This window comes from Protopterus annectens, chromosome 6.part1 (assembly GCF_019279795.1).
Source record: "Protopterus annectens isolate FY-2018-M chromosome 6.part1, PAN1.0, whole genome shotgun sequence".
NCBI classification, from domain to species: Eukaryota; Metazoa; Chordata; order Ceratodontiformes; family Protopteridae; genus Protopterus; species Protopterus annectens.
In genome coordinates this window covers 68,988,018-69,011,517 of record NC_056738.1, presented here as the reverse complement: position 1 = coordinate 69,011,517, position 23,500 = coordinate 68,988,018, and the positions used below count along the sequence as shown (strand labels likewise).

The window sequence follows — 23,500 nt, the reverse complement described above, 5'->3', positions numbered from 1 at the left end:
CAAAAAAGTTTAACCCTTATAATAGGAACAACTGTCCCAAATAGACAGCTGCAAACACAGTCCTTAACTAACCTGTAGTTGAGGTTAACATGCTAAGACAGATGATCTAATGCATGGTATTGCCTGTGCTTCTACTTATACTAGTTGGTGTCTGTTTATTTCTTATCTTTATTCCCCTCCCTGATGAGAAAAAAACAAATTGCTTGTTTTCAGCAAACATTAACTTTTAGCCTTGAAGACACAGTACTTTGGCTTTTTATTTCACTATAATCAGCTTGTGTCTATGGAAACATAAGAGGAAAAAATGTAGTCTTCAGGTTCAGGCTTCTAAAGATAAGCTAAAACATTTATTGCTAAATGAAAACTTTTCATTATATTCAGTGTTCTCTTATTTGTTGCTTCCACTTAAAACTTGTTATTAGAGTAAGCAAAAGGTCTCAGTCCAGACATTCACCTATGCAAAATTGAGAGAAAATGTATCAGTTCTGCATATATTCTTATATGTGTTCTTTTGCACCCCGTCTTGCACCTCAACAACCCAAGATTACAGCCTATTCATTTAAACCTGCTTTTGTATAGCCTTTTTTTCTCTTTTTGCATTGTAATGCCTACATTTCTTAATACTAAAAAAAGAAGAAAAAGAGAAAAAAGGCCTCCGTTTACTTTAGTATCTTTATTGCATACAAGAAAAAAATAAAAATGCTTTACTATAAAAAATGCAATTTTTTTTCATAAAAAGTTTCATAGAAATACTGTTAAGAATAGAAATTATTTATCTTACAGTTACCTTTTTCCTTCCTTCTCCCTCCCCTCACTTTCCTTCCAAACATTAATGACATGAAGTGATGCAAATGTCTTTCAATTCCCCACAAGTTTAACACAGTCAACCAAAGTCCTCTCTTTCCACTTTTTTCTTATACAGCCATATTTCACAAATGCAATTGAGGCTTTTGTAGTGTCGCATTTATTCACTAATTTCCATGTTGCTGGTCTTCTTTCTGTTCCTCTCCATCTCTCAACTCCAAATTGTGGTACAATTCCAAGATACTTCCAATTGTTCAAGTCAACCCCTGTGCTTTTCTCTTTCTCTCAAGCATTTTCTTTTGGAGCAATGGAAAAGGTTTCACTGCTGAGATTTCTCTGTGTGCTTTATTATCAGAAGAATGAGAAGCAGAGTCCCCTTCCTCTTTATGGCTCACTTTTTGTTGGGTAGACTTTAGTATTTCCTCCTTAACTTGTTCTGCATCAAAAATTACTTTGATTCACCAGGAAAACATATTCTGAAGACAGCTGGATATAGCAAAGTGAATGTCATACCTGCCTCTCAACATTCCATGATTGTTGGAATAAATTAGTTTATCTTCTGCCTGGTGTACAGTGAATACTCATTTTCCACAAACACTGTCTCCAACTTTTAATACCTTGCCCTTTTGCCACGTTTTTGTCAGGGTCAACTCTTTCTGCTGAAAGGTTTTCATCTTTAATAATACAGGTCTTAGCTGCTTTCTCATGGCCAGATTTGGAGCATACACTTGGTGTTTCCTTTCAATTACCATTTCCTGCTATGAAATACCAGTCCAGTTGCTTATTTTTGCCTTCATCAAATGAATACAGTCTGTTTCTTCTAGTTTCCCTGGTACAGCAGAAAGTCTTATATTTTTCCCACATACCCTATCCTCTAATTCTACAATTTTTTGATAAATCTCATCTTCAACAGTCTTGTATTCAGCCAGATTTTCTTCATGTTGACCTCTGTTTTTTTCAGTTTTATCACCTCATCTAAATATGCTCCTTCAGTGTTTAATTTATTTTAATCAACTCTGAGCACATTTGATTTTTTTCCTCTTAATTACTGGAAGCCTTGTCTTGCACCAGAGCTAGAGCTTGAACTGCTTTTTGCAGAACAGCTGCAGGATTCTTCCCAGTCAGTGCTTTCTCTTCACTATTTCAATTTGATTTTCTTTCTGGCTCTCTTAGTTTCTTTGCTGGCATCCAGGCAGTGTACTTACTAAACAGTAACTGAATTTACTAAATGTGACACAGTTTCTAACCCTTGTCTTTTTTTTTCACAGTGTGAAAGCTGAAGGTAAGCTGTTGATCAGTATGCAGCCATCTTAGAAGGTCAGTATGAGATGTTTCTTGGTAGCCTCCTAAATCTGTAACTGCTTGAAGCTACACCTCCTTAGTAGTCACTTGCCCTGTATGGGGGGGGGGGGGGACTTGCCTTCTCAATTCAGCTTCAAGTTTCTAAAAGTTATTATAGTATATATTTTTTCTCCTGCATAGCATTGTTCAAGTAGCATGTTAGTATATTATAATCATTTTTTCCACTTCTATCACCTTCACAGCATTTTCCAGGTAGTATTTTCCTGTACCTTATCTTGTCTGAAAACCTCTCTTGCTAGCATACAGACATTTCAGTTGTTTCATATTGTTTGAGAATTACATGAGCTGAAATCTATTTATGATGCGTCTGCCTTCTTTTATAACAGGAGCATAATTTTTCTGCAACTTAGTTAAAACAATACATTTCCTTATTTCAGTCTTGTTTTTCTGTTCTTGTACAGCTTTCCTACAGGATTAGTTGCAGCTCGCCATGTGTGAAGTGGTAAGGTTGCATCTCATCATCACAGCTGTAATCCCAGCTGTACGAGTTGTAGCTCGTCCATTGCTTTTTCTCATAGAAAATCATTGTCAGTGCTATTATCCAATTACAGTATCAGCAGTAATTCACTCTGTTTTAGATTTCTTTTTTCTCCTTTGCTGTGTGATTGTGGAATTGGTATATATAATTAAGGGATGAGGGACTTCCTCATTGCACTATTTGTGCTACATTTTAGAAAAGAACATTTCCCACCTTTTTTTTAACATATTTTTGGTTTATTGTTACTTTTAAATTGAATATTGTGCCTCATCAGCATTGCATGTTCTGCTTTTAAAAATAACAAATACATCTGTTGTGGAATTCTGCTTTATTGCACTTCTGTTCTTTGGTATAGCCTGTCTGATGGCCCATACAAGCAGACAATATATACTACTTTTCTGTTTACTTAAATACAAGACTGAGTTCTCTCTTTACAAGAAGAAAACGACTTTACAGCATAACTACACAAGTGTTAATCCAATACAAAACAGTAAAGTAGTGCATGCAAAAATGCAAGACTGTACTTGTCCATGTATAGGCTAGCAACAGAGTGCATTAGGCAGAGGCAACACAAGTAACAATGTGCACAAGGTAGGGTACAGTTATCATAATTTGCACAGGTGGACAAAGGAGTATAGGTGACTATATCTTTCACAGAGAAGTATGTGAGTGCTGAGTTGTAGTTCTAGAAGATGTGGGTGGTATGATAATTGGATTAAGTAATGGCTAATGTGTAGAATGGCCAAGGTCAGTGGCTGTGTGTGTGTGTGTGTGTGTGTGTGTGTGTGTGTGTGTGTGTGTGTGTGTGTGTCTGCAGGGACACAGCTTCAGCACATGGTGCAGCACTGTGTCTTGATGTACTGGACAGATCCGAGGATGCATGCTTAAATGATAGAGGGGGTCATATTCCTGTGCATTTTTCCGCCCATGAGAGCTGGCTTTGCCAGGATTTACACTATCTGGACCACAACTTGACTGTAATTGACATCTGCTGGTTGATGTGCCAGCATAACCATAACTGTGACCACTAGGATGACCTCTTCTGGATTTAGACACTTCCACAGCTGTTGTTGCTATGGATGCAGTAGAACTGCAGGAGTGAGATCTTGCCTGCCTTCAGCCAGGTTTGATGTAGCAGATGACCAGCAGTGAGGATGGCCCCTCACCCCTCACAGATGACCCAGAGAAGACACTGCACAGTCCAATGTATGATTCAATCTATTCAGTAAATTACATACACAGGTCATGCTCTCCTGTAGACAAGTATGCACAGCCTGGGATCACCAACACTGCCTCTGTTATGGCTATGGTGGGACTAGCCTGTTCCTCCATGATGGTTTTGCTCATGCATTAGGGCACAGCTATTAACACACCAAATCTCTAGGCAAGGGCAAGCACCATTACCAGCTCTCCTGTTTTACCCACCCTTCAAACGAGTGTTAGGAGCAGTTTTAGACATCTTTCTACAAGGGACCACTGCACTCCTGTAATATATAGTCACCCCATCAACCTGTCCAGTCTCAGATGGTAGTATGTCCTGGGTATGTGCAGGCATAGAGACTGTGTCCTTACATTGAGTTGGGGATGGGGGGGGGCACACTTCTTGTATCCAACATTCACACTGCATGCACATTCATTGTTTACCTCTGCTGCCCATAATTTAATCTGGCTGCAGGGTACTCTGACACAGTTGGGCCATGGGTTTGTACTGTGGCCATGACAAGGAGTTGCTCATCATGCAGTATGACCTGGCTTCATACACAAGTAGTAAGCAATGAGGCTGATTGTGCATGCAGTGTAAATAGTACTGGCTTGGCCACGATTGTGGACATGACATTTTTGAATCCCTGGTATAGGTGTGTTTAGTAAAAGCTATGCAAGATTCCTGATGCATCAAAATAATATGAAATTAATACACTTGTACACCAACTATAGGTGCCGTAGATGCTATTTTGTGAAGTGTAAGTAAAGTTTTACATTATCCCATGTTTTCAGATTTAGTGCAAAAATAACAAGGTTTTAAATGAAGAAAGGAATATATTTGAATTTCTATAGCGATTACAAACCTGTACATAGATATTAATAAAAGTAGATATGCAAATAAGAGCAAAACAAGTTGGTAACATGGAAAATAATTTTTTCTGGTTCAAGTCTGTTGTATTTGCATATAAAGAAGAATTGTATCAGTTTTAGTAAAAGGTATTACAAGTAAATCAAGGTTACATTTGTGGTGGGAGAAAGTTTTGCTCCTGGGAAACCTACGGGTTGTTGACAACCAATTGACTGACACTCCGCACACTGTTATTGTAAGGTCAACGGGGTCTTGTAATGGCAATTAAGACTCAGAAGAGTGAGAAGATGAATGCTACACTTTTCTCATTTTCTCCTTCTCCAAGTTTGTGTGATCTATTCAGAGGAATGGGTGCTTGTCATTATATTGGAGATACAGGGGTCTTGCCTCAACAAAACAAAAATATGTTTTGTGTTTTACAACTGTGGACATAGTGACCTCCCAAGGTTTTAGATGTTTTAGGGTTACATAGTGGCATGTTGATTGAAAGAGACATGATTTTTCATAGTAAACCCTTAGCCCATTCACTTCACAATCTATTCATGGATGAGTTTCAGACACACTTTGTATATAAGAATGATATGACATTGCAAATGTGGTCAAGTATTTCCTTTTTATTTCTTTTTTATTTTTGCCAAGTTCTTGTTTATTTCAAATGCAAACATCAGTTTTCTATAAAAATGTTATAGAAAATATTAACAGTAATAACTGGGATCTACCTGTCAGCCCAGTATGATTCTAATATAAATTATTTTTTGATCTAGACTTACAAGGGGAATCGGAAACAGAAGTGATTTTCAGTAATCATGTAAATGTGATACCAGAAGGCCTTATTTTACATGGAAACAACTTTCTTCCTGAAGCAGTTATAACAGCCATACCTTAATGAACTGCTAAAACTGTAAAATATTTATATTTGAGAGACTTCACACTGGAACAGGATTTTGAACAACGAACAGCAGACTTTTGTAGTGAAGTTTAACCAAACTGGATATGGCCCCAGTATAGTCCACTTAGCTCTGCAAATTATGAAAAACACGTGAAGATCGAGTATTACTTCTGGATAAGGGAAAGCTTTCACTCCTTAATCCTAACCACAAAATAAAGAAAAATAATCTAGTCAATTATGTATTTTTGTTATAGTTTGTGATACCAAAGCTACTTGTTATCAAGAAGCTATTGACTGAGATGTTGGCGAGATAGCTATGTGTCTCAGAGGATCCCCATGCTTGGAACAGGTTCTGCATCCATGTGAAACCGAGTACATTCCTAACCCTGTTTAAGCATAACCTTGACCAATGGATGGGAAATCAGAAATTTACCCTGTGTCTGGCCCTCATGTCTCTGATTGACAGAAGCAGACAGTATAGCCTAGTATATACCTATGAACCTATGAGAGGCATACCATTATATTATATTCTATTAGTATTATATTATATATATATATATAAAATATGTATATATATATTAATTTATATATAATATGTATATTACTAATAATATATTATAATATATAATTATTATATTATAATATAACCTAACCCAAGATCTCAGCCAGCCAAATGTATTTCTATAATGTCCCTAAGGCATGAAGTAACCCCCCCCCCTTCACTCAGAACAATCAGCAACCTGGCCTACCTTAAAAAATCCCTCCAAACTGCATCTCTTCTCTAAATGGTTATGCTCCTGTTCCCAAACACACAACCCCAACTCCTGATTTCTCCTCCCAGTCCTATACCCCTAACTAGTCACATAATTTTCTTCACTTTACCTACTTAACGCTTCCCTACCTTTCTCCTGTCCTTTCCACCCTCTGAACTTCTATTGTCCTACTATAATTACTCTGTATTTATTCTCCTCACAGCTATGCTTCTGCAGATATATTACTTTCATGTATACTGGAATAGACTTTATACTCCATTGTAAATATCATTTGCTAGCTTATTCACTGTTGCCTCTATTTCCAGTTTTATACATTGTAATTGTACTGTACGGATGTCTTTTCTGTTTATGTGATTATATTTTCTTTGTATGTAACTTTGTGGAGCTTTTCTCCCCAGGCCACCACTGAAAATAGGCTCTTTTCAGGCCCAGTGGGCTTTCCCGGTTAACAAATGCAATAAATAAATAAATGAATATATATATATATATATATATATATATATATATATATATATATATATATATATATATATATATATGTCTCCTTCAAAATACCGAAAGACCAGAACATTGAAAGTATTTTGAAAGAGACCAAAACAACAAAACTGCAGAACACCGAAAAGCGCGAAATTCAAAATCCCGGTGTTATGGGATTTTGATTTAGCGCTTTTGGTGTACCGCTGCGGGTGAGTGTATTTGTGAGGAACAGTGCTGTCTGTAAGTGTGTGTTGTGACTGGGGTGTGTGTGTGTGTGTGTGTGTGTGTGTGTGTGTGTGTGTGTGTGTGTGTGTGTGTGTGAGTTTGCCTTGTGTGTCTGTTTGTGCGATCTCGGAGTTAGAATATTAAAGTAGGGGGGGTGTGGGGGGGTGCAGGGGGGCTTGCCCCCCCCTACCTATTTGTAGTGTAGGGTGGTGTGGTTGGTAGTTTGGGGCAGTTGTGCATGTATTTGTGTATGTTTGTTTTTTGTGTGTTATACTTATGTGGTTTTCGGTGTTGTGGGGTTTCGGTGTTTTGGTCTTCGGTGTTGTGAGTTTTCGTTGTTCTGAAGTAGACTCTCTCTCTCTCTCTCTCTATATATATATATATATATATATATATATATATATATATATATATATATATATGTATATCTCCTTATATTGGTCATCAGTGGACCCCCATCTTAGAATACTTTCTCCAGAACAAGAACAGTAGGAAATATGTTTTTTTTCTGTAGAATAGGTTAGCAAGACAAATGAACCAGTCAGCAGTATTTGGATGAAAATATTGTAAAGTTCCTATTTTCCTCTATAAAGGAAAAATTCTTAAATTGAAATGTTTGACACATACGTGGCACATGTCTACTTGTAAGAGTCAAGGTCTTCCAAAGTTAGAAAATGTTATGTGAGGCAAGCATTAAGAAAGATTAAAAACAAGGACTGTGGAAATTATGTATGCAGTACAAAAGGGTGATGCCAGGAATTCAGTAGTTTTGTTTTTTAGTGAATGGAAATATAATATGTCTGTTGGACTTATAAAGGCCGCAAGGTAGGGTGTACTGAAAAAAGTACAATAAAGCAGAATTTTGCTGTAGTTGTGCGTTTTTTTTTTTTCACAGTGATCATCTGTGCATTTTGAACATGAACGTAGTTATGCAGTACACATTATGCTTTCTTCTGTCATACAGATGATTCATACATTATTTCACATATGTATATTTGCTAACAGTAGCACAGCTATAGTTAAATTTGAGCAGACTATCCTATGTTATATTATGGCCAAATGTTTTCATTGCAATAATTTCTGTATCTTGTATGAATGAAAACTGCTCTGTGGTGCATATATTTGTAAGGTAAAAATATAATAAAGTAGGTGAAATTGGATGGATGTTTACAGTGATATGCAACTTTGACAAAAAAAAAAAAGAATCTGTCAGAAACGTTCTACTTTGACTTGTACAGGAAAATTTTATTAACTGATCTCAGAGACAGTAAGCCCAAGACTAAGTAAGAAACTTCCACCATGGCAGTAATATGACATGGTATCAGGATGCATCAATCTTCTTGTCAGATCCATCCTGATCATATTGAGTCTGGGGTAGGCCAGGGTGGGTACGTAGACCTGATGAATAAGTGAGGAGAGGCACCAGGGTCCACTGATGGTCAGCTGAGTAGGAGAAAAAAAAAGATGAGAAAGTATGTATACATATAGATACAGATATACATACATATACACACACACACACACACTATATATATATATATATATATATATATATATATATATATATATATATATATGTATGTATGAGACAGCTTCATGTCTGACCTAGTGAATTACAGTTAACAATTTAAAGCTGCCAGGTCCTTTGTGATTGTAGTTAAGAGTGTTTGTCTACCCACCCACCAACCAACTGAGCTGTTATAGTAGTGAATTAGGAAACTAAAGATCTGATGTTGTCTTTTTCCATCTGTTTTCAATGTGCGGGTTGTCAGATCCAGCCAGATCAAACCTCGGCACTCTATACCAAAGCTTTGGATTCAAGAGCTGTGACTCCTCCCCTATCCACAGTTCTCCTCTCTTGCCTGAATTAGCTCAGATCTCATTTACTGCCTGGTTAAACCAGATGCTCTATTACTTTTGATGGTAAATGAAAATATGTTTCCTCCCCTTTTGAGATTTTTGGCTTTAGTGATTAGGTTAGAGTAGCATTATGTACTTTGTAGTAGTTCAGGTCGGACTAGAGTGATTTTCAAGTTTTTCTTCTGTGTGTGCGTTCTTAGGATTAGTGTTAGGTTAGCTCGTCAGTTAAGTACCTTAATTGTATTTAGATAACTCATTAACTCATTGTTCAGATTTATATATATATATATATATATATATATATATATATATATATATATAGACACACACACACACACACACACACACACACACACACACACACACACACTGTATTACTGTTTAATTTCCTAATGTCAACAGGTTTCAAGAAGTGTTCCTTCTGTGGACATAAAATACCCATCAAGACTCACACTCAGTGTGTTTACTGTTTGGGACCTTCCCACTTGCAGGATTCTTGCTTATTTTGTGTTGCATTAGGCACCAGAGCCCTCCAAGGGAGAAAGGAGAAACTTATTTTAAAAGGGCTTCTTCCCCTGCAGACAGGGTCCAAAAGGTCTTCAGACCCAAAGGCATCGACTACTTCCTTTTCCAACAAGGTAAGAGAAAGCTCTAAAGAGGAGGAGAGATAAAATGATAGAAACAAAGCAAGAGAAAAGTTTAAAGAAAAGACGCTTGAGGACCACTTGTACAAGTCTAAGAAAATGTGTCTGGATCCCACAGCTATTGCGGGTCTGGCTCACTGGTGCTAGTGGTGAGGACTGAGGTGCCTTGATTACTGGGCTAGTGTAGGGGCATCACATATTAATTGGTGGCAGTAGTGGGATACCCACATCACATTATTAATTGGGTGATAGTGGTGAGATAGCCATATCACATATTAATTGGCTTGTAGTGGTGTGGATATTGAATTCCTGTAGCTTGTGTACAGTGGTCACTGAAGGTGTTTGTACTCTCAATCAGCCATGCAGTGAACATTCAGAGTTCATATCACAATTTGTTTTATTTTCTTGTGAGCTTCGTTAGTCAGGGAGAGCAGGCAAGCATGTTAGCAGAGGAGTATGGCAAGCTGACAAGGAGCCAGTTGGCTGAGATGTGCCTGGCTAAAGGACTGGTGCATGCCAACCTGACTAAAGCAGACATGATTGCAACTTTAGTCACAGCTGCATCACAGAATAGCAACCAGGAGGTCAGTCAGACTGGCCATGGAGATGTACATCTCTCAGAAAATGGACAGCTCAACCTTTCCACATAGGACTTAAAAATCCATCTGGAGTTAAGGAGACTTGAGTTGGAGGCCAAGCATTTGGAAAGAGAAGCAGCAGAGAGACTGAGACATCTGGAGGCTGAGGAGAATGAGAGGCAGAGGCAACAAGAAATGGAGATGCTGACAGTTCACCAGAGTCATGGAGGTAGTGGGGAAGGGAGTAACCAAACCCCAGAAGCAACAAAGGTCAGTAAATTCCTTCCACAAATTACAGAGGGTGATAATATTGATAGTTTCATTCATATGTTTGAAAGGGTATATAAACAGTATAATGCTGACCAAGGGCTCTGGGTATGGTTCCCAACCCCCTTTCTCCATGGTAAAGCTGTAACTATTCTTTCCAAATTGTCTGATACTGATTGTTTAAATTATAATGTTGTAAAGAACTGTTTGCTAGAATGTTTTAGGTTAACACCTAAAGCTTATAGGAAAAAGTTCATGAGTATAGATGCAAGGTAGATGAAAGTGTGTGTGAATATGTTGCTGAACTAAGCACTTATTTTCATAGGTGGGTGAGTGGATGTCAGGGTCACCACTTTTGAAGGGCTGGCAGACCTTTTGGTGAGGGAACAAGCCTCTTATCACTTTACCTGAGGACATGAGAATCTGGTTAGTTGATGGACATTGCAATACTGTAGATGAGATGGGGAAGAAGGGAGACCTATACCTAGCAAGCAGGGCATCACTGCACAGGAAAGAGACACCCAGTGCTGCTCATGGGTTTAAGGGAACCCATGGTGGGCAGCCCAGACTGCCCCAACAGAGTCCGCTAGTAGCAGGGGAAGCCATTAGTCCAGGTACATGTCCAGGACCAAGGGTTAAATGTTTTAAATGCAACCAATGGGGCCACGTAGCATATAAATGTCCATGGAGGCAAGGTGAGGAACAAAAGGTGGGAGAGCCTGTGAGTGGGAATGACAAAATGCCAGCAGTAAGTTGTCTTGAGGCAACAAGGGTACCAAACTACCACCCTGCAGATGTCCTGATAGGGAATGATTTTGATAATGCAGTACTGTGTGTGCATGCAGTTATATGGACAAGCATGTGGGTCTGGTAACCTGGGGGAGACCCAGACCCCATACTTGCATCCAGGACTGGTGAGGTGGTTACTTCAGGGAGGGAGCTACCCTGTAGCAGTGAGACTGAAGGTGAGCCACAGCTGCTTGTGGGTACTGATGTTCCCTTGGACAGAGTGACTGCAAGGGCAGAGGTGACTAGTAGTATCCAGGTTGACAGTGAGGCACTACTGTCAGAGGATACCAGACTTCCTGTGGAAGGGGAGCTGAGAAGGGTTACAAAGGGAGAGTTGAGACAGGCTCAGCTCTCAGACCCTACATTACAAGGCCTGAGGGAGGTAGGCACCTGATTCTCAAGGGAAGGAGGAATCTGTATACTGGGGAAAAGGGTTACTGTATAGAGATTGAGGGAGGGCTAGAGGGTGAGATAATATAGCAGTTGGTAGTGCCCAGAGCCTACCATCTTGTTCTTCTAGCCATAGCCCATGATATTCCCTTTGCAGGTCATATGAACATAAAACATACAAAGAGACATATTATGCAGAACTTTTATTGGCCTGGGATTTCCAGAGATGTAACAGGGTACTGCAGGAACTGTGATCAGTGCCATAAGGTAGGCAAGGCAGGAGACAAGGTGAAAGCTCATTTGATGCCTTTGCCTGTGATTGAGGAGCCATTTTAGAGGGTATTTTTTATTTATTTATTTTACATTTGTTAACAGGGATAGCCCAACTGGATACATGTCCATTTTCAGTGGAGGCCCGGGGAGAAAAGCTCCAAAGAAACAGATATGCAAGACCTACAAACAATATATTTTACGGGACCACTGAGTACCCCATGTTCCACAGGGAAAAAGTATATTCTAGTGGTCATAGATTATGCTACCAGATACACTGAGGCAGTGGCTCTGTCCTCCATTGAGGCAGAAAAGGTGGCAAATGGTTTATTAGAGATTTTCAGCAGGGTAGTTTTCCCAAAAGAAATACTGACTTGACAGAGGTGCCAATGTCATGTCAGACCTGCTGGCTTGTCTGTGGAAGTAATATGGGATGAAGCACCTAAAGACCACCCCTACCATCCCCAGACTAATGGTCTTGTTGAGAGGTTAAACTCTACACTCAAAGCGATGCTATGGGCATTTGCAGACAAGTTTAAGAGGGAGTGGGACAAATATTTGCCTCATCTGTTTGCTTATAGAGAGGTGCCCCAGGAATCCAAAGGTTTTTCATCCTTTGAGTTGTATATGCATAGGGTGAGGGGACCTCTAGATTTGATTCAAGATGAGTGGGAGGGTATGTATGAATCCCACAAACACTCTGTTGTGGCATATGTCCTAAACCTCTGGACAAGGCTCAGGGAACTCATGGTCTTGGCCCAGGAGAACCTGGCAGAAACACAACAGCAGAAAAAGGTCTGGTATGACAGGAATGCTCAAACTAGAGAGTATGCTGTAGGGCAGCAGGTAATTGTTCTCATTCCTGTCGGACACAACAAGCTGCAGGCAGCCTGGGAGGGACCCTACAAGTGGTAAGGAAGGTCAGTGATGTTAACTACATGGTAGAACTGCTAGGTAGGAGGCAGAAACATAAATTGTACCATGTTAACATGATGAAACCTTACCATGATAGGGAGGCCCTTGTGCGGAGTATTTTCAGTGGATTGCAGGAGGAATCTGTGGGGATCTGGTGGCTGATCTCCTCAGTGAAGCTCGGCCTGACACCTCAGTGGAAGGAGTAACAATGTCCCAGCAGCTATCCCCTCACCAGGTTTGAGAAATCCGAGCAGTGTTACAGGAGTTTGGGGACATGTTCACTGGGAAACCAGGGTGCACCCATGGTGGTGCAGCATCATGTGGATACAGGACCCCAAAGGGCTAGTAAGCAGGCCCCTTATAGGGTGCCCGAGAGAGTCAAATAGACTCTGAGGGAGGAGATACAGAAAATGTTGGAACTAGGCGCAGTTCAGGAGTCCAGCAGTCCCTGGGTCTCCTGGTACCAAAAGAAGGATGGCAGCACCAGGTTCTGTGTGGACTACAGGAAATTAAATAGTCACACAGAGTCAGATGTTTTCTCCATGCCTAGGACAGATGAAGCCCTAGAGCAGCTGGGTGGGGCTAAGTATTTTACCACCATTGATCTTACCAAGAGTTAATGGCAGGTGCCCTTGACTCCCAGTGCTAGAGAGAGGTCAGCCTTTGTGACTCCTTTTAGCTTGTATGAGTTCACAAAGATGCCCTTTGGGTTGAAAAATGCCCCAGCGACCTTCCAGAGGCTGGTAGATCATATCCTAGCAGGAGAGTTTGCCATTCCTTACCTAGATGATATTGCCATCTACAGCAATTCCTGGCAAGAGCACCTTCAGCATGTCAGGGAGGTGCTGGGCAGACTACAGAGGGCAGGGTTGACCATTAAGCCCAGCAAATGTCAGGTAGGTATGGCAGAGGTCTCCTACCTGGGACATAGAGTGGGGAGTGGTAAGATCAGGCCAGAACCTGCCAAAGTGGAAGACATTCAGGCATGGCCTGCCCCTGTTACCAAAAAGCAGGTGAGGGCATTTTTAGGGACAGCAGGGTACTACAGAAAGTTTGTCCCTAGTTATAGTACTATAGCTGCTCCCCTTATAGACCTGACAAGATAAACCAGGCCAGATGAAGTTAAACCAGGCCAGATGAAGTTGTGTGGATCCCAGCACATGAGCAGGCATTCCAGAAGCTTAAAGGAGCTTTGGGAGGACCCCCTGTGTTAGGCAGTCCAGATTACAGCAAATAATTTGTTGTTGCGGTGGATGCATCTAACCATGGGGTGGGGGCTGTACTTAGCCAGGTTTCTTCAGAAGGAGAAGAGCAACCAGTGGTTTATCTCAGTTGTAGGCTCCACCTCAGGGAGGAATGCTATGCAACTGTAGAAAAGGAATGCCTAGTCATAGTGTGGGCACTGCAGAAACTTCAGCCTTATCTGTATGGAAGGAAATGCACTGTACCGAACAGAAAATAGAAGCACTAGGAGCCACGAGCCACAGGAACAGACTTTATTAAATCCAAGCACTAAAATCCATTTTAGTGCTTGGATTTAATAAAGTCTGTTCTCGTGGCTCCTACTGCTTCTATTTTCTGTTTGGTCAAGTTGTTTCATTTGAGGCACTGCTTTCTTCCATTCTGTGGTTAGGAAATTCACTGTAGTTACAGACCACAATCCTTTAACATGACTACACCGAGCCAGACAGCAAAATGCCAAGTTACTAAGGTGGAGCCTAGGGCTACAAGCATATGATATGACAGTGCAGCACCGCACTGGGGTTAGCAATGACAATGCAGATGGGCTCTCAAGACAGGGAATGGCGTAAGGTATTCCCAGATAGACTCAACCCTCTTGAGCAACATTTCTCAAGGTTCACTTGAAAAACTAGCTTGAGTTTTCGGGGTGGGGATTGTGATGCTGCCAGCCCAACTAGCTGGAAATTTGTAAATAATTCTATGTTATTTGTGAATATTGCTATGATTTATACAGAACTGTATGTTATGTACTGAGCTTCAAGAATGTAACCACAATGTACCCTACTGGAAAAACAGAATGTTTTACCATAGTGTTTATCTCTCAGTTTCACTGAAGGAGACAGGATGTCTAGAGCTAGATGTTTCTTTCTATTGTCTTAAAACAGAAATAATTACTAGGTTTAAAATGAAAAGTGTTTTTATTTTTCTGACTTCCTAGCAGCTGCACATCTGAGAGATAGGTATTTTTCACAGAGAAATGTTAAATTTTAAGTTTCTGTTAGCCTGGGAACTGAAGGCAGGTGACAAAGAGTGATGTCATCCAGCTGTGACCCAGCAGTAATGTTTGATAGTAATTTAAGAACTCTCAGAGAAAGTCTGTGCATTTTGTATTTCTCTTTGGACCTGGAAACGTCCTCTCATCAGCATGTGCCTTGCTAATGGTAAGTAACCAGGGTACAGTAATCTCTCTTAGATATAGATAGGAATATAGTAAAGATTAGTTTAGATGTTTTCTGTATTTGTCCAAAAGAAGATAATGGTCTCACCACAATGTATTATAACAAATCACACTGTTCCGTTAATATAAATTGTAGATTTTATTCCATGAAACAAAATAAAGAGATAAGCGCTTTCGCGTAGGTGTGACTACACTTCATCAGATACTTTTTTAAAAGCCAGAGGGTAGTTCTTATAAACCAAAATTGGTGGAAAACATAGCCAATTAACAAATTTAATTGACAATTAAAACAAAACATCTGAGTTAGGCAAGGTCTTTGACAAGATGTCAGCAAACAATATATTTAAAAACAGTATATTATTTCACGTTAGACTAAACTAAATTAATTCATCTATAAAAAATAATAAATTTTTTTGTATAATAAATAACATAACTAAATAAATAGCATATGAATATAAAACACATGACATATGATGTGCAAAAAAGGCATGAATGCTATAAAATTAAGTTATATCTGGTGATAACTGTTGTTTAAAAGAAATATGATACAGGTTGTTCTAACAAATTAGTATACTTATAAATAAATAAATGGCTAGACAATCGATTTCATCACTACAACCGATGCACTATAAAAAATGATAAATAATTATAAATATTAAATATTTAATAGATCTAGCAGCTTTATTTTATTACTAAATTATTGAAATAGGTTAATATTAGTATATATATATATATATAAAGGCTAACTAAGCCTGTACCATTATGAACTTCATCTGATATTATAATGATGTGCGTAATAAAAAACAGAAAAAGAACAAAAATATATATATAATAAAGAATATAATAATAAACTGAGTTATATGGTGATCTACTAAAAACATTTAATAAAAACTCAGTTTGATTTAGCAGCAGAATGCATAGACGTTAAATTAAAGTCTGGGGATTAACGTTTCCTGTTGTCTAAAATGGGTTTAATGGAAACAAATTTGTTTAAACCTGGAAAAAGATGAGCACCAAGCCTAAAGATCCATTTTAATTCAGCAGTGGCAAGGTGATTACCTTTATCGCCTCCTCTCATGTTTATGGAAACTGTTTCTAAAACCCTAAAGTGAAAGCTATGGTCTTTATTATCTATGATATGTAAAGCTAGGGCATTATTCTGACTGCCTTTCTTGATTTCATAGAGGTGATCGTAGATTCTGTCTGTTAGCCTCCGCTTAGTAAGGCCGACATAGAATGCTGCACATTTAGTGCAGGTTGCGAGATATATCAGATTTTTAGTAATACATGTGACAAAAAACCTAGGGTTAAATGTAAAATTCATGGATGGGTGAATATATGACTGATGAACAGAAATGTAAGAACATCTGTTGCAATTCCTGCAAGGAAATGTGCCTAACTTATTGCTGTTAAAAACGGTAGTATTATTATTCTGAATGTGATCAACACAAAGGATTTGTTTGAAGTTTGCACAATTCTTATATAAAAACCTAGGGTTTTCACCTACTAGATACCTAATTGACTCATCCATAATAAGCACATTCCAGTTTTTATGGATAACTTTCTCTAGGCTTTTTACATCACTCGTATATTTGATGGTATACTTTAGAGTGGTGCACTTGCTGTGTGTGTCAGCATATCTAGTGTGTGTATGTAGCTTGCTGTTAGTGGTACTGACTGCAAAGTCATCCGTGACTTGATCTCCTAATACATTTCGTCTTATGTCTTTTATCATCTTGTGATCATAACCTCTATCAATAAATAAAGATTCCAGTTTGTCCGCCTCTATGGACAAGGAGTTGTTGGACTTACATAGTCTGGAGATTCTTATCTCTTGATAATACCAGGAAATGTGTACCTTGGATGCATACTATCGAAGCTGAGCAATGTGTTTGTCCAGCTTTGCTTCCTATATATTGAAGTAACTGTCCCCTGGTTAGTTAATGTAAGGGAGACATCTAAGAAATTTATCTTATCTGGAGAAGAGTCCATGGTGAATCTAAGATAGGAGGTAGTGGATTCCAGGGACGTCAAGAACTGATCAAAGTCAGGTTGTGTACCCTCCCATACAATCAAAACGTCATCGACGAAACGTTTGTAGTATTTAACTCTCTTGTAAATAGGGTGATCAAATAAATATTTCTTCTCCCAATTAAGAACTACTAAGTTGGCATATGTATTTGCACAGGGGTGCCCATGGCTACCCCCCATGTCTGCAAGTAACTTTTATCACCAAACATGAAAATGTTGTTATTAAGAACCAGGTCTAATAGCTGGCAAACTAAAATCATTCTGTCTCCATTGAATGTGGGTTCACTAGCCAACAGTTCCCTAATTGCTTCCAAACCAACATCATTGGGAATAGATGTGAACAGGTTTTTTACGTCTAACTTGACTAAAAGATAGCTATTAGATGTCATGTCTAGTCACAGTTTCTCTATGCTTTCTAATAGTTGGAAGGTATCTTTTAATATGGAAGGAACAGAATCTACCACTGGTCTGAGAGTATGTTCAATAAATGTAGAAATGGTAGATGTGACCCAGCCCTTCCCTGAAACAATGGGTCGCATGGGGATGGGGACCACATTTTTGTGAATCTTCGGTATTCCTTTTATAATAGGTGTGGCTGGGTGTTCAATATAAAGATAATTATATGTATCTATGCTAATTTGTCTACATAAAAGTAGATCATGTAATACTTCTTGTACATTAATGATAATTTTATTAACTTCATTAGAAGTGATAATCCTATATGTGATAGAGTCTGAAAGCATATCTAACATAAGGGTTGAGTAGTCAGATGTATTCAGAATGACTACCCCACCTCCCTTATCTGCAGGTTTTATCGTCACTTCTGTTTGTTTCTTAAATTTAGTTAAAGACCTAAATTCATCAGAGGAAAGGTTTACATAAGCAACCCTCTTAACATTGCTAGAATATAAAGAATAAAAGTCTTTTTCACATATTTTTAAAAAGCAATCTACACTAAGGGGCATCGCTGGAGTAAAACTGCTTTTACACTTAAATGGATGAATGGGGTTCTCATCTACAAAGGTTTTTCCTTGATCTTTGAAAAACTTCTTAAGCGAAACTGATCTACAAAACAATCGTAAATCAAACAGAGTGTCAATAAGGTTACTGCACTGAGCAGGAATGAAATTTAAACCTCTATTTAACATACTAATGTCAGAGTCATCCAGTACCAAAGTAGATAAATTAAAAGGCACAACAGTCAATTTCTCAGTTTTCTTGTCTGGTCGTACCTCTCTCCGGAGTATTTGCGCTTCCTGGGCCCTCTGCTGTTTGATCGTCCCCTGTTGTGGAACGATTGTTTTACAGGGTAAGGTAAAAAACGAGTGATGTCCTGATTCACTTTTGGTCTAGCTCCAAGTGAAACTTCTCCTGGAACATTCAGTAGGGCTTGTTGATTCGGTGGCGGTGTTTCAGAGACTCGGGCTGTGTTGGTGGTATCATTAATCAATGGTAGCCCAACAGTATATTCTGTTAAGGGAGTTGTTGTAACAGGAAAAGTAATGTTAGAATGTGAATTAATGGATGAAGAAGGAACAGGTTCTGATGGCGTGTCATCACGTTGACGAGCATGTATTGCGTTGTTCCTCGGCCAAACAAATATTTGCCCGAGGGAAAAATCAGTATGGTCACGTTGTAGTTTCCTTAATTTGGTTTGTTTAAGTCTGTCACTGAAAGCATTGACATGCAAAAAGATATCCTGCATCTTTGTTTTGCAATATTCCGATTTTAAAACGTTGACCCAGATTTTTATGTGCAAGATCAATCTTAACGCGTAAGTCCGCTTCTAGAGGTGCAAAATAGTCAATGAGCAGTCTCATGTAGATGAACCCCAATTCAATATTTAAGTCTTGCCACTTTTTTAAGAGGGTGGGGTGGTTTTCTCCATAGGTGGGCATGCAGAAAACCCGCATGCCTCTGGGTACAACACGAAAGTATAGGGATGCTTCGAGGTGTTGCCTTTGCCAGGCATAATGTTGCAGTTTGTGTAAGTCATCCTCAAACTCCTTTATTTATTTATAAGTATACTAATTTGTTAGAACAACCTGTATCATATTTCTTTTAAACAACAGTTATTACCAGATATAACTTAATTTTATAGCATTCATGCCTTTTTTGCACATCATATGTCATGTGTTTTATATTCATATGCTATTTATTTAGTTATGTTATTTATTATACAAAAAAATTTATTATTTTTTATAGATGAATTAATTTAGTTTAGTCTAACGTGAAATAATATACTGTTTTTAAATATATTGTTTGCTGACATCTTGTCAAAGACCTTGCCTAACTCAGATGTTTTGTTTTAATTGTCAATTAAATGTGTTAATTGGCTATGTTTTCCGCCAATTTTGGTTTATAAGAACTACCCTCTGGCTTTTAAAAAAGTATCTGATGAAGCGTAGTCATACCTACGCGAAAGCGCTTATCTCTTTATTTTGTTTCATGGAATAAAATCTACAATTTATATTAATGGAACAGTGTGATTTGTTATAATACATCGTGGTGAGACCATTATCTTCTTTTGGACAATATTTTGCTTTTGTGATTATTGGTCTCTTTGTTCCTGCAGTTACATCTTGATTTCTTCATGTTTTCTGTATTTATTGAGACTGCCCTGTAATGTTTTAAAATATTTCCTGTGATTCTGAACTCTGTAGTAACTGTGCTGAGTTATTGAATATTGTCTTGTTCTTTTATTATTTATTATTAAATAATATTTAAACCTTTTAATTGTGACTGGTTTGTTTAGAGATTTTTAAGCTCTTAGAATACTTGCATATGTGTTTGGTGACACTGTATGGGCAACTCCAATAGCCTTGGTCTTGGTCACACTTATCATTTGGATAATAGTAACATTACACAGTAGAATTGATCCCCCTTTGTAAGGGCCTTATAGTAGCTTATAAAGAGCTGGATGGTGGCAGTGATAACTACCTTTTAGTCTGGGCAGAAGGGGGCATAGCTAGTAAACCTGTGCCAGTCTTTCCCAGGTGTGTGTGTGTGATTGTATACAAATCATATCTCAAAGGGTGTGTGTCAGCTACTTGGGTGGGGACACGAAGCACTGGTTGGACAGAGAGGGTGCTGGAGGTTTCTGCTGAACCGCTCATGCTGAGATCTTAACCCTATAGCTGTGCCAGTGTGGAATCTTATTGGGGATCTCGAGAAAGAGGGAGAAACCAGCCCCAGACTGGCTGTGATCTCTGTGTGCTTTTAAGGGAAATTGTACTTTACTGTGTGCGTACTTGCCATCCTCCCAATGTGTACATCCCTCACTGGTGCTACTGGCGAGGATTGAGGCTCCTTGATTACTGGGCCAGTGCAGGGGAATCACACTAGTTATAGATTTTTTTTTTCCTTGTAGACTATGTAGAACTGAGCTGGCATTTATTATGCATTAGCATTTATTCTGTAGCTCTGCCATTATTTTTGTATAATTAATAAAGAATAGATCTCAGCTACACTTGACTAGTACATTGTTAATTTCATCATGACTGCAGTATGAAAAATCTGTAATTTAGAACTGTTATCATATTTTCACATCTCCTTCTGGGCCAAGACCGCTGTAGTCCACCCTTTTAACACAAGGTATCAATTGTTTCACCAGTGATCCTACTTGTTGCTAAAAGATTGTTAGCATAGCAATAAAGCAAGGTGCTGCAAAAAAAATCTCAAGTACCTCAAAACAATGGCCTGAATGATATTCGGCTGAAACCCAAATAGACATATCTTTCTTGTATATATTATATGCATTTTAAACAAGGCCAAACAGTGTACATCCACTTGGACCAGATTTTCCTGTTGATATAAAAGTAAAACAATAAACCCAATTTCCAGTTCAGTATTTCATATTCTTTAATATCCTGGCAACTTACTAGTTTGGTCTTCTCTTCCACTGAAGTGCATTTGTATGCCATGTCTTTTTGTACACCGTATAAAGAGGATCCTTTACTTGAGATATCCAACACATGCTGTAACCATCATTTCTTGGAACTTAAAACGCTGTTAATGAAACACTAACTCTTTGTACATTTGAGCCTGCCATTTCAACAGACCTCAGCATTTTTTTTTAATTCTTCATTGTCCTGTTCGATTCTCAGCTAAATCGTCTTCTGTGTGGAGACATGCGTGAATAGGCGTACCTTCGTTGGAGGTTGTACGTTAGGGCTGGCAACTCAGTACGTAAAAATCTACTGCCAATCATTAGCGGACCAGAGTTCCGCTGTGGCGACCCCTAACCGGGAAAAGCCGAAAGATACAACATTGTAATCATCTCAGCCTGAAGGATTTTTGAACTGCAGGCTTTAATGAGAACAGCTGTCTGCAGTTTGCAAAAGAACAGGTGGTCTTAAGAATAGATGACTTTTACTTAGAGAGGGCTCCAAATTGTGAGTTGATTTGTTCAGTTTTATAGTTTCAGTTGTAAACAAGAGAGCAAGGATCAGATAATTCTGCATACTGGGGCTGTTCCCATTCAACTCTAATACTAAACAGAGAAGACTAAACATCTGGTGTTTGTGTCACTTATGATAGGAAAATGGGGTTAAAATGTTACCAAGCACACCTAATATTGGTGATTGACTAACTTTATTATATTTTGTTATGAAAAACATACAAAAAAGCATTGAACGGGGAGGTTGGCACCCACTTCACTAAGTCAGCAACTGCTACTGCACCATTCCTTAAAAATGCATCCCACAACATCTGTTTGTCAGTTTCTTGGACATCCATTCACTCAAATATATACTTCCAGTCTAGAGAATAATCAAGATCTGCTTTGACTGTCTTGCAGGCCTTTTTATATTCAACCCACACATTTATGGAAGATGAAGGTATGTCCCTTTGTACTTGTCCATTCATATAATGAATTCTTGCAGCACTAATCCTTATAGTGAGCATAGTACAGTTCTATGCATATACCTACTGTAATGTTAACACATTTAAATAATAGATCATTGATGCAGGACAGGTTCCCTCTTCCAGCCCCCCTGGTTCTGCATATCTACTGTATCTTATGCTGTCTATATATAGTTAGCTTCTATATCAGCTGTAATATCGAAAAACTGTAAGAACTACACAATAACCTATAGTGTTGGAAGTGGTCTTTATCATTCCCTGTTGCCAGTTGATTGGAGGTTTATTTTAATATTTTGGCAATGCTCACTATCTTCAATTAATTTTATATGCTTTATATAAGCTGCATTAGGCTTCCACGTCATGGGCACTATAAAAGTATGGCATGTGTTTCACTATGACCATTAAATGGGAATCCATCTATAAAACATAGTGCCATACTGCATCCTTACACCCCTGGTTTTGGGTATTTCCTATTCATATAAGCACTCATGATGATGTTCAAACGCTTACTGTTATGGTGATTATAGCCCTGTAATAGTATTTTCTTTGCCTCTAGTACAAAGAGTAAATAATGGGTAATACAGAAAGAACTGATGAGCTGCACCTGCATGCTACTGAAATAAGAAATTACTTAACAAAATACACCATATACTGTATATTCTGCTGTTGCTCTCTATTTTTTATTTTTTTTTGCAGGGTCAAAGACAGAAAAAGCTTGAAGCAAAAAAAATGCGTGAAGAGAAAGAGGAAGAAGAAAGAAAGAAAACTGACTTGGAAGAGGCTCAGTACCAAGCAGAAAAAAGGAAAGAAGCAATAGAAAAAGCAAAAACTCTTCAGTACTATCAAACTGATAGAGTGAAAGGATTTCATGTAATGTATAATTTTCATTTTTTTGCTCTAGATTTTAACAAAGAGTGCAAATGTGTAGTGAAAAATATAGATCTGTTTCCCTAAAATTACTTCACTACCAAATATGTTTATGCCTAAGAGCTGTTAGTATGAAGGAAAATTTTCTCACTCTGTTAACAGCCTGCCTTAACCTGTGGAAAAAAAAAACAAGTTTCAGGATAACAGAGTTATAAATTTATGCATTTTGGAAGTGGTAGAAGTATTCAGAGTTTAACTATGTCATCTGTTGTTACACTTGGATATGATAGTGTTGTGGGATAATTGACCTTGCCCTGCGGTCTGCTACATTTTATTGAACTTCACTGGCAGAAAGAAAGAGAGAGAGAGAGACCAGCCCCAGAGAAAATGCAGATTGTGAAAACTGGGAAAGGGATTCCATGATACCAGTTCTTAGGTAGTTACTAGGTATATACAGTTCATGAGACCAGGAGAACCTAGCCCAATTTCCTTAGGGCAATATGGGTTAAGTGATTTGATCAGAGTCAA

At 38.5% G+C, this 23,500-nt stretch overlaps 1 protein-coding gene across 2 annotated transcripts in view; it reads left to right on the top strand.

Annotated features, from left to right (window-relative positions):
- The window catches only part of CFAP210 (cilia and flagella associated protein 210), a 570,861-nt gene that overhangs the window by 27,632 nt on the left and 519,729 nt on the right, over positions 1-23,500 (top strand). For both annotated transcript variants that reach the window (XM_044075493.1, XM_044075494.1), the window contains one exon: positions 22,802-22,975. In XM_044075493.1, coding sequence (XP_043931428.1) covers positions 22,802-22,975 — 174 coding nt within the window. The remainder of the gene's footprint in view (positions 1-22,801; positions 22,976-23,500) is intronic.